Below are 16,216 nucleotides of genomic sequence, written 5' to 3' on the forward strand. Positions count from 1 at the left end.
TGAGGGGCAGTGTGCGATTCATGTTATGAGAAATGCCACTTTCTTAATTTACTGGGGGTTTAGGGCATGGGTTCAGGTTTTAAGCCTTTTTATTTTTATTCATAATGGTGGACCATTATGTGACCATGTTGTCCAATGGCTGTTGAGAGATTAGGTCATGTGACGTCAGTCACTGTGGTAAAAGGACCCTGCCATTCACAACTCATGGCAGCAGAAGACAGAATGCCTATAGTAACCCTGCAAACCGTATATAATAAGGTTAATATAATATATTGTAATAAGGACGACACGTCACGTCACGTGGCAGTTGTACACACTACTAACAGATTAAGCCTCTCAAATTGCCGATCAGAGGCGCCAAACCCAACCAGCCAATCACAGCCAGAAAACAGTTCCCGCCAGCCAATCACAGCCAGGAAGCAGTTTCGATCAGCCAATAAGCAGCCTCACCCTCCTCCCTGTTGATTGGCCAGAAAGCCGAAAGTGTGGCTGAAGTAAACTTTAGTCACCCGCCCAACCTAAACATGTCAGAGCGGAAATGTGTGACTAGATGTCCGCTGTGATTGGTTACACGACTCGAATGACGTCACTGGTTGGCAAACACGGCACTTGGATGGCATCCTCCCCGGAAACCTGATGGTGACGTATAAAACGTGCGACCGAAATTTTTTCGCTACCGAGGTAAATACTTGACATTTTGTGTTTATTGCTAGAAATTCGTGCTTATTGTAGTCCTTTCAAGGATCGGCCGCCGGTGTAATATGTTTCTGTAGGTAGTCCGCAGTGCAATGTATAGTGTGGGGGGGCTTTCTGGGTGTCGTTGTTATAAAGGCGTCTTAATGGGGTTCCTCTGACTGCTTCCTTGTCATGTCTCCTCCAGTTACAGTCATTTTACCTTCATCCACTTCCCTGAGTGGATAATGAGCCGTTCTGCTACTTTCTAATATACTTTGCATTTCAATTCCTTACTAGTTTCAAAATCTTTGCTTCCTGTCAATGAATGGGAACTTTCTTCTTTACATCCAGTGTCTTAAAACCTAATACACTCTTATTGGTTTCGTAGCTGCACCGATACACTGTAACGAACCTTTCAGCTGTGTCAGATGCTGGTTATGATTCCGGCAGGACTTCACCCAGTGGAATGTTTGTATTATGGTTTCAAGATCTCTGCTTGCTGTCAGTAAACGGATAAAAAGTATATTAGAAAGTTGCAGAACCGTGGCCTATGATAACAGGCCATGGCATTACGCCAGGTTATGAACGGTGGGGTCGGACGGCCGGGGACCCCCGCCTACCCTTAGACTCCAGCGGTACACTGCACGCCGCGCGCCCCTCCACCTGCCGCGTAAGGGAATGCATCATGTCCCTACTCGATATCTACGGGTACGGCTGCACGGTGACACGTGTTAGGCGGTACTCAGCCTACTGTATGTCAGTGGTGTCTCTATGTGACTGCGACAGCTGCAAAACAAAAAAAAATCCAGACGCGTTGGATCTTGTATCGCAAGTTGCATCTTGTGCGCACCTTCATTTAGGCGCATGCGACACGCGGCTTGTGTTTTGACAGCCAAATCACAGTTCTAAAGTAGTTGTGCGACAGAAAGTCACATATATTGCGCTGCGTTGTGTAGCCTTACCCTTAAAGGGGTTGGGGGCTTGGCAAACCTACAAAAAGAAGTACTGATCTGCTTCCTGACGCTCGCTCCCGGCATCTTCCCTCTCCGGCCTTCGTTGCTCTGCTCGGTTTGACACCGCTGCAGCCAATCACTGGCCACAGCAGTAACCTGCCGCCCTTTTGTCCCGTGACCACTTGGTCACCTCCGCGTCCAGCGATTGGCTGCAGCGCCATCAGATTGGAAGTTTACATCCGGAGGGAAGGAGCCCCCTTTAATTCTGCGGATGTACCAATTTCAGTTTTTTGTTTTCTTCCTCCGTACCCATTTACCTATAGCCCCCCCCCCCCCTTTTACTTCCTCTTCAGGTGTCCGCTCTCCCCTGCCACCATGGTGCTGTTGCCTCCCGTCTTGACAGAGGAAGAGGAAGCGCTGCAGAGGAAATTTGCCAAGCTGAAAAAGAAGGTTTGTTCAGATAAAGGGTTTTGCGGCCATCTGCGGGGAATGGCAGAATCTGCGCCGACCCGCAGCGGACTCCGCAGGAGTGACACTTGGATCTCGCCAAGGGCTTTTTTAGCAAAGGGCAAAATCCGCTGTGTAAATTAAAGGGGTTTTGATATTGATGGCCATTGCTAGTATCTGATCGTTCCGGGCACCTTCGCCAATCAGCTGTTTGAAGAGGATTCGGTCCTTTGTATAGTGGCTGTGCTTGGTATCCTCGCCGCCCCTGTGTGCACCTGCCCGAAAAATTGGATTTCCAATAATTATTAAACACTGGGGCAGTATGTGGGGGGGCTTTTAGTACATAGTTTGTGGTTTATCAATTTGTTACCGTTTACAAGATCTCTGCTTGCTGACATTGAATTAGAACCTTTTTATGTTTAATTTCGGAGGAGGGACGTCGGCCCTGGTCATGTGATGGTTGCGCTACTCGCTGTACAGTAAGGAGCCGTGCACCTGTCTGATCATTGTGTAGAATGGAGAAATCTATTGGGCAGAAGTCGGGTGATTGGTCTATTCCAGTAGGACGGACGTGTGGCATTCCGGGACAGGGCTGGGAATCCAGGACTGAATTCTGGGGTTGGGGGGTGTCTGGAGCCACCTGCCAAAAAGCATTCTTGCCAAAACAGCGCCACACCTGTCCATAGGTTACGTCTGGTATTGCAGCTTGGCTCTATCAGAGTGCTGAAATACCACACACGACCTGTGGACGGGAGTGGTGCTGTTTTGGGAAGACGGCAGCCATGTATTTCGAATTCCGCACAACCGTTTTAATGCTTTTTTTTATTGCCTCTCTCGTTCCAGAAAAAAGCCTTGCTGGCTCTGAAGAAGCAGACGTCCAGCAATCAGACAAGCCAGGCCGGCATCAAGAGATGTGAGCCATTCTCCAGACTGTAAACGGGTTGTATGGTATCAAAGATGGGCTGACTCAGTTTCTTTCCCCAGAAACAGCGCCACTCTTGTCTAGTGGTGAAGTCTGGTACTGCACCACTCCATTTACTGGCTTCGAGTTGCGCTACCAGGCGCTGTTCTTCTGTTTCTCCAAGTCTCGGGATCATGCATATAATTGTATACGTCTCTTCTTCCAGCATTATCAGACCAACCAGCAGTGGACACGGCCACAGCGACCGAACAAGCCAAGATGCTGGTGAAGACCGGCGCCATCAGTGCTATTAAATCTGGGACCAAAAACAGTGGGTTCAAGCGCTCTCGGACACTAGAGGGCAAACTCAAGGTGAAATCCGTATTTTACCACCCAGTGTCTTTTCATGGTGGGCTGGGGCTGGGCTGTAGCCCATTAGCACCTACATATGCCTATACAACCCACGCCATGGCATCTAACGTATGGCCTGGATTCAAAGATTCTGGTCATGTGGTCGAGCAGGTGTCATTTGGGAGCACTCGGCGTGGGGGTCATGTGACAACCAGGTGTCTCAGACAATTCCTTTAAAGGGTTTGAAAAGACTTTTGATAGGTCATAGAGACCTATCAAAAGTTTTGATCGGTGGCGGTCTGAGCGATGAGCCCCCCGCCGATCACTAGAATGAGCCGAGAGAAGTATTTGCGTTGCGCGGTCTCTCTCCTCGCTGCAGAAGACGGTCTCCATAAAAAGTCTATGGGCCGTCTGCAACAAGGAGAGAGAGCGCGCAATGCGAACACTTCTCTCTTCTTGTTCTGGCGATTTGGTGGGGGGTCTCAGCATTTAGACCCCCACCAATCAAAACTTGTAAACCTGTTCACCTGACATAGCTGCACAGCTTGTAACAGTGCGGCTGTCGATCAGGATTGGTTTCATCTTCTAAATGCAAGTAGGAATATTCCCATTTACTGACAGCAAACAGAGATTTTGAAACCCAAAATATATTAGAAATCTGCAGAACCCTTCATCATACCCTGGTTAAACTTTATTTGCCTGGCTCGGAAGCCCTCTTTAACTATAATAAGCCTCTGAATGTTTGAGCTGGGTTGACCCCCTCTCGTTTCTGCCTTTAGGACCCCGATAAGGGCCCAGCACCCACTTTCCAGCCTTTCCAGCGCAGCATCTCTGTAGATGAGGAGCAAGCAGAGGTAAGCATTTTGGGATTCTTATATAATTTTCCTGCAGCAGCTGTCACATCTCAGACACCTGCTGAGGAGAGGTTGTCACTTTTCTTTCTCCAGATCTCAAGGCGCAACCAAAGGAAGTCTCTCTATGAGAGGTGAGTCTCGTCCATTTACTCCCCTGACCTTGCTGTCCGCTTAGGCCTCTTTCACACGAGCGTGTCCGGATAAAGTCCGGATGCGTTGCGGCAAACCCGCGCGAGTAGGTACCCAATTGCAGTCAGTTTTGACTGCGATTGCGTTCCGTTGTTCAGTTTTTATCGCGCGGTTGCAATGTGTTTTGCACGCGCGTGATAAAAAACTGAATGTGGTACCCAGACCCGAACTTCTTCACAGAAGTTCAGGTTTTGGTTAGGTGTTCTGTAGATTTTATTATTTTCCCTTGTAACATGGTTATAAGGGAAAATAATAGCATTCTGAATACAGAATGCATAGTAAAATAGCGCTGGAGGGGTTAAATTATTTTTTTTTAACTCCACCTTAATCCACTTGTTCGCGCAGCCGGCATCTCTTCTGTCTGTCTTCTTTGAGGAATAGGACCTTTGATGACGTCACTGCGCTCATCACATGGTCCGTCACACGATGCATCACCATGGTAAAAGATCATGTGACGGACCATGTGATGAGAGTAGTGACGTCATCAAAGGTCCTATTCCTCAAAGAAGAAGACAGAAGAGATGCCGGCTGCGCAAACAAGTGGATTAAGGTGAGTTAAAAAAAAAATTTTATTTTTATTTTTTTTTAACCCCTCCAGCCCTATTGTACTATGCATTCTGTATTCAGAATGCTATTATTTTCCCTTATAACCATGTTATAAGGGAAAATAATAAAGATCGGGTCCCCATCCCGATCGTCTCCTAGCAACCGTGCGTGAAAATCGCACCGCATCCGCACTTGCTTGCGATTTTCACGCAGCCCCATTCACTTCTATGGGGCCTGCGTTGCGTGAAAAACGCACAAAGAGGAGCATGCTGCGATTTTCACGCAACGCACAAGTGATGCGTGAAAATCACCGCTCATGTGCTCAGCCCCATAGAAATTAATGGGTCCGGATTCAGTGCGGGTGCAATGCGTTCACCTCACGCATTGCACCCGCGCGGAAATCTCGCCCATGTGAAAGAGTCCTTACTCTTTTTTTTTTTTTTCCTCCCTCGTCAGTTTTGTAAGTTCAAGTGAGCGTATACGAGAACCTGAGAGAGTGACAGAGGACCGAGAGAGTGACAGAGAAGGGCATCGCGGAGGAGACGGGGAGCCTCCTGAACGAGACCGTGGGAGAGAACGAGACCGCGATCGGGAGAGAGACAGTCACAAAGACCGAAGTGATAGAGATCGAGAGCGGGAACGGGACCGAGAAGGTTTCCACAGGAGTATGTAACCATATATTACTTTAATCGGTCCCAGGAGCTCACAGTCTAATTTTCACAGCACACACACTGGTTAATGTCAGATTAGAAAAACATGGATGTTTTCTCTCTTAGACAGCGCCATTCTGCTCCAGTGGCTGTTTCTGGTATTGCAGCTGAGCCAGATTCAAAGGAATTGGGTTGAGCTGCAATACAATGCACAGCCAGTCTGCGATAGCTGTTTCTGGGGGGGGGAACTACCATCTTTATCTGATCTCATAGATCATATGAGAGGAAAGTGAATCATCCAGAGGAGCACAGGAGGAAATCTGTACAGAATCCGTGTGAAGATTGCTAGCCTGTGAGCCCACAATAATTTTATGGGGAGGGTTTAAATATGTTTCTCGCCCAATTCCTTGGGGGACACAGAAGACCTTGGGTATAGCTCATCTCCATAGGAGGCGTGACACTAAGTGAAAGACTGTTAAGCCCCTCCTCCACAGCTATACCCTCAGCCTGGAGAGAGAGACTGCCAGTTTTTTGCTTAGTGTCAAGGAGGCAAGACACTCTCTGCACTGCAGAGCTGTCTTTGCTAAAGATTTTATTTTTTCTCTTTTTATTATTTTCAACTTTTTTCCTTTTTTCAACAGGGACAACAGAGTCGCAAAGACCTCTCTGTTTTCCCGGGGTTGAGCTGCGCCAGTGCCGGTTATCCGCACTGCTGCCTCCCCCACAGAAGAAAAGGAGGACCAGGGCAGCCCAGCTCCCCTGCATCCCGCCAGCACAAGGGTCGCCCGCCTGCAAGCCCCTCTCCAGCTTCCTGCCACTTCGGTGCCAGTGGCTGAAGGGGCGTCCCTGCTGGATGGACTGAGGGTGAAAACGTTGACTGGTGAGGTGGCTATGCAGCCGTTCCTACCCCCCCCCCCTCCTCTGTTAGGGTTTTATCTTCTGTGTTCCCTCTGCCTAGCCTTGTCACATTACAAGGCTTACTGTCGGCTTCCCCCCCCCTTGTGTGTGGAGCAGGACGGAGCGGTGCTCGTGGGGGAGGGTTTACTGCAAGTTTACCTCAGGTGCTGCGGCCTTGTGGGGCCGCCTTTTGTTATCTCGGCCAGTGCTGCCGCTGTGTTCAGCTGCCGGCTGACTTCTCTTGCCGGTTACCGGTGTGTCATTCGCCGCCGGTGTATAAGGAGGTGGTTGGGGGGCAATATTTTCTCGGCGGCATATTTGTTTGAATCGCGCGCGCGCGCGAAAGTTCCGGTGGGGGGCGGAGCTTCGTTCCACTTCTCCTGTACATGTTAGACATTCAGTCGGGGGGGCGGACGTCTTTCTTCCCGATCCTCGCTGGCCCCGCCTCCTCTTCGTGCCTGCTCTCAGGACGGATCGTTTTTACCTCAGGTTTTACCGCTGCTGTTGCCGCTGCTGTTGTCGCTGCTGTTGTCGTCCGCTCCCACTGTGACCTGGTAGGACTGTTGACCCTTTCTAGCTCTGCAGCCCTCTGGCCTGGACGCTTTTATATTACTTCAGCCAACATGTCTGACCCCTCAGCGCCGGCCGGTCCTTGGTATCACACCTGCACCGCATGTAAGGCGCCCCTCCCTCAAGGGCAGCCTGACCCGCATTGCTCGGCTTGCAAAGCCCCATTACAGGGTCCGCCATCTGTTGTGTCACCCCCTGGCCTATTGGATCCCCCTGACTGGGCTAGGTCCCTTTCCCAGGCTGTGGTCAGCCTCTCTAACGTTGTGGGCCGCCTTGCAGAGGTATTGCCCTTATCGCAGCCGGATATTTCCCCTGCTGGGCCCTCCGGGTCCGCTATCTTAGCTGACCCGTCTGAGTCCCTCTCTCCAGGCGACACCTCCAGAGCCCGTCAACCCCAGAAGCGGTCTAGGGCGGAGCGCCTATCATCCTCGGATGCTTCAGTATCACCCCCAAGGGTGCGCTCTCAGTCGGGCCCTTCCTCGATACAGGATATGCCCTCTGAAGGGGAACTAGTTGATTCAGATTGTGATATGGACTCGGCCTTGCCTTCAAAACTGGCTTCTGCTGTGGGCCATCTTATTAACAATATTCGTGATACCTTTAAGATTCACGATGATCCTCCTAATTCTGAAAAAAACAGTGTTTCCTTTTTTCGCCAAAAACAGACGTCTGCAGTTTTTCCCCTCCACACTGACTTCTCGTCGGTGGTTTCCAAGGCCTGGGCCCGCCCTGATGCCCGTTTTACCCCGCCTAAGAAGTTGGATATCTGTTATCCATTCCCGGCGGATTGCATTACAAACTGGACGTCACCACCCAAAGTCGACCCCCCGGTGGCCCGTTTGGCAAAAAGCACGGCTATTCCCGTTGCTGATGGCTCTTCCTTACAATCCACTGAGGATCGCCGTATAGAGGCCATTACCAAAGGTATCTTTGCAGCCTCCGGTTCCGCCCTCCGGCCGGTCTTTGCTTCCGCTTGGGCTGGAAAAGCGGTTTCAGAGTGGGCTTCTCAGCTGGATCAGGAGCTTGAATCCGACGTCCCTATTCAGGACCTCCGTGCTCTAGCCCAACTTATCGTTCAAGCCGGCAAATTCGTCTGTGAAGCATCCCTTGATGCGGGGGCTCTCATAGCCCGTTCGTCTGCCCTGGCCGTTTCGGCCAGGAGGGAGCTTTGGTTAAAGGTTTGGACGGCGGACTCCACGTCAAAGCGGTCTCTTACTGGCCTTCCCTTTACTGGTTCTCGATTGTTCGGGACCCGCTTGGATGAAATCATATCCGAAGCCACAGGGGGGAAGAGTACGCATCTTCCTCAATCTAGGACTAGGACCACCACTCGAGGCCGTCCCACTTTTTCTCGCTTCAGGTCTTCCCGCAGGGCTCCCGCACCTCGCACCTCTTCAGGTCCATCCCCTAGCTCTGTCCAAGACAGACGTAAGAAACCTTTTTTTCGGACCCAGCCCTCCTGGCGCAAGTCACAGCCTGCTCGCCCTCCCGCGACCAAGCAGAACAGTGCCTGAAGGTGCGCCCCCACCCGCCCGGGTGGGGGGACGTCTCTTCCTGTTCAGGGACTTCTGGCAGGCGCACGTCTCCGACGCCTGGGCTCTCGAAGTTGTGTCTTCCGGGTACAAACTCGAGTTTACGTCCCTCCCCCCAGTTCGGTTCTTTCGCTCCCGGGTTCCCCGGGATCCCCAAGGGGCGGCCGATTTCTTTACTGCCACTCGCACCCTTCTGGACAAAGGGGTCATCGCTCCGGTTCCCATGGAAGAAAGATTCAAGGGGTTCTATTCAAACCTTTTTGTGGTCCCCAAAAAAGAAGGCTCGGTTCGTCCCATTCTGGATCTAAAACGGTTAAACCATTTCCTTCGTCTTCAGCGATTCCGGATGGAGTCTCTCAGGTCGGTGGTGGCCTCTCTGGAAAAAGGGGAGTTCCTGGCCTCTATCGACATCCAGGACGCCTACCTTCATATTCCAATCGCTCGGTGTCATCAGTGCTTTCTGCGCTTTGCAGTGGGGTCCGACCACTACCAGTTCGTTGCTCTCCCCTTCGGGCTGGCGACGGCCCCTCGCGTTTTCACAAAGGTCCTTGCCCCTGTCCTCGCCTTACTTCGTTCCAGGGGAGTTTTTCTTCTTCCATATTTGGACGATCTCCTTATCAAGGCACCCTCTCTGTCACTGACATCCGCCAGTGTGGACCTCTCGCTACAAACCTTACGCCGGTTCGGTTGGATTATCAATCTTCCCAAATCTGCTCTTGTTCCATCCAGGCAATTGATCTTTCTGGGGATGCTGCTGGATACAGATGCAGCGGAGGTTCGGCTTCCGTCAGAGAAGCGCCAGCTCCTTCATCGGTCGGTTCGGAGCCTTCTGACCCACCGCCATCCTTCCTTCCGGTTCAGCATGCGGGTCTTGGGACAGATGGTGTCCTGTTTCGAAGCAATCCCCTATGCGCAGTATCACTCCCGCACCTTTCAGACTGCCATTCTGTCCGCATGGGACAAGTCCCAGGAAAGTCTGGATCAGCACTTTCCCCTTCCCCCCCAGGTTCGCTCCTCTCTCCTCTGGTGGTTACGGACCCCTCTCCAAGGGAAGTCCTTCCTGCCGATAACTTGGTTGGTGATTACCACCGATGCCAGTCTGCGGGGTTGGGGGGGGGGGTGTTTCCTCCTCGGTCCGTACAAGGCACTTGGTCTCCATCGGAGTCCAAACTGCCGATCAACGTTCTGGAGCTGAGGGCGGTTCTCCTTTCACTCCGGCATTGGACTTCGCTGCTTCAGGGTCTCCCTGTTCGTGTCCAACGGCTGTGGCATACATAAATCATCAGGGGGGCACTCGCAGCGAGGCGGCGATGAGGGAGGTGTCTCTAATCCTTCGCTGGGCGGAAATTCATGTTCCAGCCATTTCGGCAATTTACATCCCGGGGGTGGACAATTGGGCGGCGGATTTCCTCAGCCGGACGACGATCGACCCGGGCGAGTGGTCTCTGCACCCCGACGTCTTCGAGTCTCTTTGCCTTCGTTGGGGTCGTCCGGACGTGGATCTCATGGCCTCCAGATTCAACCACAAACTTCCCACCTTCATGGCCAGAACCAAGGATCCGGACGCTTACGGCGCGGACGCGCTCGTCCTTCCCTGGACGGAGTTCTCTCTCCTCTACGTTTTTCCGCCCCTGCCTCTTCTTCCACGAGTCCTTCGGAAGATCGCGGCGGAGGGCACGCCTGCGATCCTAATAGCCCCGGATTGGCCTCGTCGTCCTTGGTACGCCGACCTTATGTTGCTCCTGGCAGACGCCCCCTTGCCTCTGCCTCTAAGAGAAGACCTCCTCTCTCAAGGGCCGATCTTCCACCAGCATTTAGGGTCGCTACGTTTAGCGGCGTGGCTATTGAAACCGCGGTCCTAACGCGGCGGGGGTTTTCTGCTGACGTGGTCCGTACCATGATTCGTGCGCGTAAACCGGCATCGTCCAGGATTTATTACCGAACCTGGCGGGCCTATTTGAATTTCTGCGAGACCTTAGATGTTCATCCCCTTCGGTTTTCTCTCCCCACGATTTTATCCTTCTTGCAGTCTGGTCTGGACTTGGGTTTAGGTCTCAGTACCCTAAAGGGTCAGATCTCAGCGCTTTCGATCCTTTTTCAGCGACCTCTGGCTCCGCTCGGTCCAGTTAAGACTTTTCTTCAGGGGGTTGCTCACTATGTTCCCCCGTATCGCGCTCCCGTTCCATCTTGGGATCTTAATGTTGTGCTGACGGCTCTCCAATCTTCTCCTTTCGAGCCTTTGCGCAGGGTTTCCCTTCGCTTGTTGTCTTGCAAAGTTTTTTTCCTCGTTGCCATCACGTCTCTTCGGCGTGTGTCTGAATTGGCGGCACTTTCTTGCGTAGAACCCCTCTTGGTTTTTCACCAGGACAAGGTGGTTCTCCGCCCGGTTCCGGACTTCCTTCCGAAGGTGGTGTCCGCTTTTCACCTGAATGAAGATATTGTCCTTCCTTCTCTGTGCCCGTCCCCGTCTCATCCTCGGGAACGGGATCTTCACCGTCTGGATGTTGTTAGGGCTCTGAGGATCTACTTGGATGTAACTAGACCCTTTTGGCGCTCGGATTCTCTATTTGTGGTTCCGGAGGGTCCGCGCAGGGGGCTGGCGGCATCTAAAGTGGTTATTGCCCGCTTCATCAAGATGGCTATTGCTGAGGCTTACCGTGCTAAGGGCAGGGAACCGCCCTTTGGTGTTACCGCTCATTCTACCAGAGCGGTCGGGGCTTCCTGGGCTCAGCGGAATCGAGCTTCGGCTGAACAATTGTGTAAGGCGGCCACCTGGTCTTCTTTGCACACTTTCACCAAGTTCTACAAGGTGAACACTTATGCATCGGCGGATGCTGCTTTGGGCCGCCTGGTCTTGCAGGCGGCGGTTTCTTGATACCTGCGGTGGTTTAATTCATCTTGGGTTGTGGTCCCTCCCTATTTGTGGACTGCTTTTGAGCGTCCCAAGGTTTCCTGTGTCCCCCAAGGAATTGGGCGAGAAAACAAGATTTTTGTATAACTTACCAGTAAAATCTCTTTCTCGCTCTTCCTTGGGGGACACAGCACCCACCCATTGTTTTGGTTGCCTTGACGGGAGTTTTTGACTTGTTGGTGTTAATTTGGTCGATCCTTGCCTTTGTTTTAACTACTTGGGCACATAACTGGTAGTCGCTCGCTCCAGGCTGAGGGTATAGCTGCTGGAGGAGGGGCTTAACAGTCTTTCACTTAGTGTCACGCCTCCTATGGAGATGAGCTATACCCAAGGTTTCCTGTGTCCCCCAAGGAAGAGCGAGAAAGAGATTTTACTGGTAAGTTATACAAAAATCTCGTTTTCTCTGAAATGTTCTCCTGTTCTGCTCGGTGTGCACAGGTTCCGATTCCTTCCCAGAGCATCGCGCACCCAGAAAAGGAAACACGGTGTACGTTCACGGCGTGGGCATGAAGAAGCAGATGCTCACCGATGCCTTCTCCAAATTTGGGAAGATCATAGACCTTGCGACCGATGCTCCACGGAAGTAAGAGCACCACAGGACCGTTATTGATGGGGTTGGAAAGAGTGGGCGGTAATAATCTGACTTGGTCTTCTGTCCTGCACAGCTGCGCTTTTGTCACGTTCGAGAAGATTGAGTCGGCAGACCAGGCAATCCAGGAGGTGAGATCAGGCCACGACTTGTCATCCTGCCTGTGGCCACCACTAGGGGGAGCTGAGGAGTTTACTGCATACTTTTCACTCATTAAAAGGGTTGTGCACCTTTTCGGCAAGTCCCCCTTCTTGGACAGACCTGCGAAGGGAAGCATACTTATCATGATGCTGGCTCCCCGCTCCTTCTCTCCCCGGCTGTGCTCCTAGGATGGAAACTTGCATTTTGAATCTCCTGCAGCCAATCGCTGGCTACAACGATGACCTGCTCCCCCTGCAAGGGGAGCAGGTCACCTCTGCGGCCAGCGATTTGCTGCAGCAGCCTCAAAACGTAAGCTTACATCCTAGGTGCGCAGTGGGGGAGAGGAGCCGGGAGCCAGCGCTGTGAAGCAGGTAAGTATGTTTCTCTTTGCAGGTCTCTCAAGGGAGGAGGGGGTGCCAAAACACCCCCTCACCACCACGCATAATAAAACGGTATGCAGTAACATCGTAAGCTCCCCCTAGTGGTGGCTGCAGGAAGACAGAATTTGTGGAAGGGGTTTTGGAGCTCTGTATATTTAAAAACAAGGGCATGCATGCTGTGAATGAGCTGCTCCAGGTTATCGTTGTCAGATATATAACGGATGTTCTGCTTCTCCAGCTTAATAACACGATGATAGAAGACGTCTCGGTGAGGGTCAGCATAGCCCGGAAACAGCCCATGCTGGATGTCGCCATAGAGAATTCCTTGTGGGGTCAGCTGGGTGAGTGTCTCACAAGTCAGATGTGTTTTTGGAGAGACTTTGGCTACATGCACATGTCCGGCCCATGTTTTGCTTTCCACAAATCACGGATGCCGCCCATCTCTCTCTCTCTCTCTCTCTCTTTCTCTTTCTCTTTCTGTTTTTTTTTTTTTGATTAGTGTACACAGCTCCTATGCAGGGCTATGTGTCTCCATGGTTACAGACTATAAACAAGTAATCTTTGTAGTCAAATTATTCTGTATACTCATATTATGTTTGTAGGCCATAACCAGGGAGACGCCTAGGTCGGTGTAGGTGCTGTATACATAAAACGGTAGATTTTAAAATCCAGGCTATTGCGAAGTTGCTTTATTTCTCTATTTAAAAATTTGGTTGTAAAAGTGAATATAGGGCATATTCACTTTTGCAACCAAATTTTTAAGAGAGGGGAGAAGAGCAGAATGTGTAAACCATGATGCCTCCTCTCCACAGCCTACCACGACACCGTGAATGGATCCCACAAGGACAAGAGAGCTCATGTCATCTACTCAGAAGATTATTTCTGTGCAACGTCCTCCAGCTCAGGCAGCACTACCGGGTGACCGGTGCAAAAGAAGGCCCATGTGGGGCGGGATAAGAAAGAGGCGTGATGCAGAAGACGGCTCATAGAAGAGCAGATTTGTTAAGTTAAAGGGGTTCTCCTGCCATAGTGTTTTATAGTGTGCAGATACAGGTGTCATAAGGTTAGTCTGACTGGACTCCCCAGAATCCTGAAATCGGGCGACTGTGCATATGACCTGCGCTGCTGTGGAAGATGGGAGTAAAGTCAAACACTTCTTGGGACCTCTGCCAATTAGTGAGGACCTGTGCTATCCTCAGAGACTATGGTGGGAAAGGTTCTCCCAGGAATAAAAAAAAAATGAAAATACTTAAATATTATTTAATAATAAATATATTCACAAATACCTTTCGTTACTTAGAATGGCTTGTTTTGTCTGGGGAGCAATCATTAGTAGAAATAAAATGGCCGCCGTCCTATCAGTACACACAAAACCTGTCCTAATCACACAGGAGGACAAGTTACTGCATAACACTGAGCTGAAGAGCTGCCTCATCCTCCTCCTCTCTGTTCTGCTCGTCAGGAATCATGATCCTGAATACAGGTGAATCTCTGGGAATGGAGATGATGAGGAGACATGAGGTGTAGTAATGAGCAGCAGCACTTGTATGCAGTCTCCATTACCATAGCAACATGTTGCCACAGCCTGTCCTGCCCGTCCTCTCAGTACTTCATGTCTCCTCATGAACTCCATTCCCACAGAGATTCCGCTAAAGTTCTTATCAGCTGTATTCAGGATCATAATTCCTGACGAGCAGAGAGGAGGATGAGGCAGCTCTTTACCTCAGTGTTGTAAAGTAACTTGTCCTCCTGTGTGATTAGGACAGGTTTTGCGTGAACTAATAGGACAGCGGCCATTTTGTTTCCCCTGATGATTGCTCCCCAGACAAAACGAGCCATCATAAATAATGAAAGGTATTTGAGAATATATTTATAATAAAGTAATATTTACGTATTTCCTTAATTCCCGGAGAACCCCTTTAAGGTAATTTTGTCATGTAGTTAAGTGAACAGCTTTAAGTGTAACTTGTAAATGTTGAATACTGTCTAATAAACGTGTACTACTACTCCCATCCTTCGTGTTATAACTACTTTAACCACTACCCTTTCATCTCCTTATGTACATAGAGCCGTGAGGATTACAGTATACTAGTCTCCCATCTGCGTATGCTTCCTTTAAATCTCAAATCCAGTAGTCTGGTAATCTGGCACTTGCTTTGAGCACAGAGCTGAAATATAATAGAAAAGACTTTGCATAAAAACCTTTTGGAAAGTTCCTCTGATTGAAAAAAAAAAAAGGAAAAGTATATTGGCAGATTTTGGTCTTTCTTCCGATTTTACCCTTAAAAGATAATACCTGTCTAGTAATCCAGAATGTCTGATAATCTAGTACATACCAGGACCCACTGATGTCGGATTAGAAAAATGTTACCATGTGTGATGCTGTATTTCCTTTGGAATGTAAGTGTTAAGGTTAAAAAGGTTTATAGAATAATTCACTCTGGGTGGTCTAGAGTGCTGGAGGGGTTAATGTCAACTTTCCTGATGGTCAGTAGTTAAGAAGTAGTTATTTCAGACTTCTCCAGGGATCTAGGGATGTGGAGGGGTTAATGCCTGCTTCCCTGATAGTCTGTGGCAGAAAAGTCAGACTTCCCTGGTGGTCTAGGGTAGTGGAGGGGTTAATATTTGTTTTCCTAATGGGTAATGGTAGGGAAGTAGTTAATATCAGAAGGATCCGGGGATCTAGAGTTGTGGAGGGGTTAAATGCCTGCTTCCCTGATGGTCAGTGATACAGAACTAGTTAATGTCAGTCTGCCCTGGTGGTGGAGGGGTTAATGCCCTTATTTCCTGATGGTCTGCAGTAGAAAAGTAGTTCATGTCAGACTTCGCTGGTGGTCTAGGGTAGTGGAGGGGTTAAAGGGAACCTGTCATCAACTTTATGCTGCCCATACTAACGGCATCATAATGTAGAGACCCCGGAGTTGATTTCTGCGGTCTGTCATTTACAAGTTAGAAGTAAGTGGTTGCCGAGAACCAACATCACAATCATTGGAGACTGGGCCTGGAAAAGAGTCCCGGCCACCTGAGAAGAGTCCTGGTTATTAATAATTCCTGCTCTCCTGCCCCCCTGCTGGTGACTGACAGGCTTCTCATTACTCTTCTCTCTAGGAGAGAACTGCCAACCATCAGCAGATGGCGGGAGAGCAGGAGATTAGGAATAACCAGGACTCTTCTCAGGTAGATGTGACTCTTTTCAGGGCCTGGGCTGCAATGATTATGATGCTGGTTCTCAGCAACCACTTACTATTATCTCATGAGGGACACAGCGCTGAGATCAGAGCGTCTGTCACTGCTTTATGCTTTATGCCCTCAGTGAGATCAGCATAAAGTTGATGACGGGTTCCCTTTAAACTTTTCTTTTGTACAGATTGTCCCTGGGCCGGAATGACTGTGAGCACATTAATCTCCGTTACTGCTCTGTCTGATCATTTAAGGGAGTCTGTCACCTCCATGTGGCCTTATACAGCGTTTACATTGTCCCATCGCACATCTATACATGAATGTAAAAGGTACCTTTGTCTTTGTCTTTACACTTGCAGAAGCTGGAAAAACTAACTTTGATTGATATGCAAATAAAGACTCGCAAGTGCCCAGGGTTGGCGTTCACTGTGTTGGTGCCCAGGCTGCCCT

General features: G+C 50.1%; 1 protein-coding gene across 1 annotated transcript; it reads left to right on the forward strand.

The window, feature by feature from the left end:
- Positions 1–558: 558 nt before the first annotated feature.
- NELFE (negative elongation factor complex member E) lies at positions 559–13,801 on the forward strand. Its single transcript, XM_040405488.1, has 11 exons — positions 559–681; positions 1,982–2,078; positions 2,919–2,988; positions 3,203–3,348; positions 4,107–4,181; positions 4,275–4,312; positions 5,373–5,581; positions 11,915–12,059; positions 12,142–12,196; positions 12,825–12,927; positions 13,399–13,801. Exons 2-11 carry the CDS (start codon positions 2,004–2,006, stop codon positions 13,506–13,508), a joined length of 1,026 nt encoding a protein of 341 aa, XP_040261422.1. The 5' UTR covers positions 559–681; positions 1,982–2,003; the 3' UTR covers positions 13,509–13,801.
- The last annotated feature ends 2,415 nt before the right edge of the window (positions 13,802–16,216 follow it).

This window comes from Bufo bufo, chromosome 8 (genome assembly GCF_905171765.1).
Source record: "Bufo bufo chromosome 8, aBufBuf1.1, whole genome shotgun sequence".
In the NCBI taxonomy this organism is placed as follows: domain Eukaryota; kingdom Metazoa; phylum Chordata; class Amphibia; order Anura; family Bufonidae; genus Bufo; species Bufo bufo.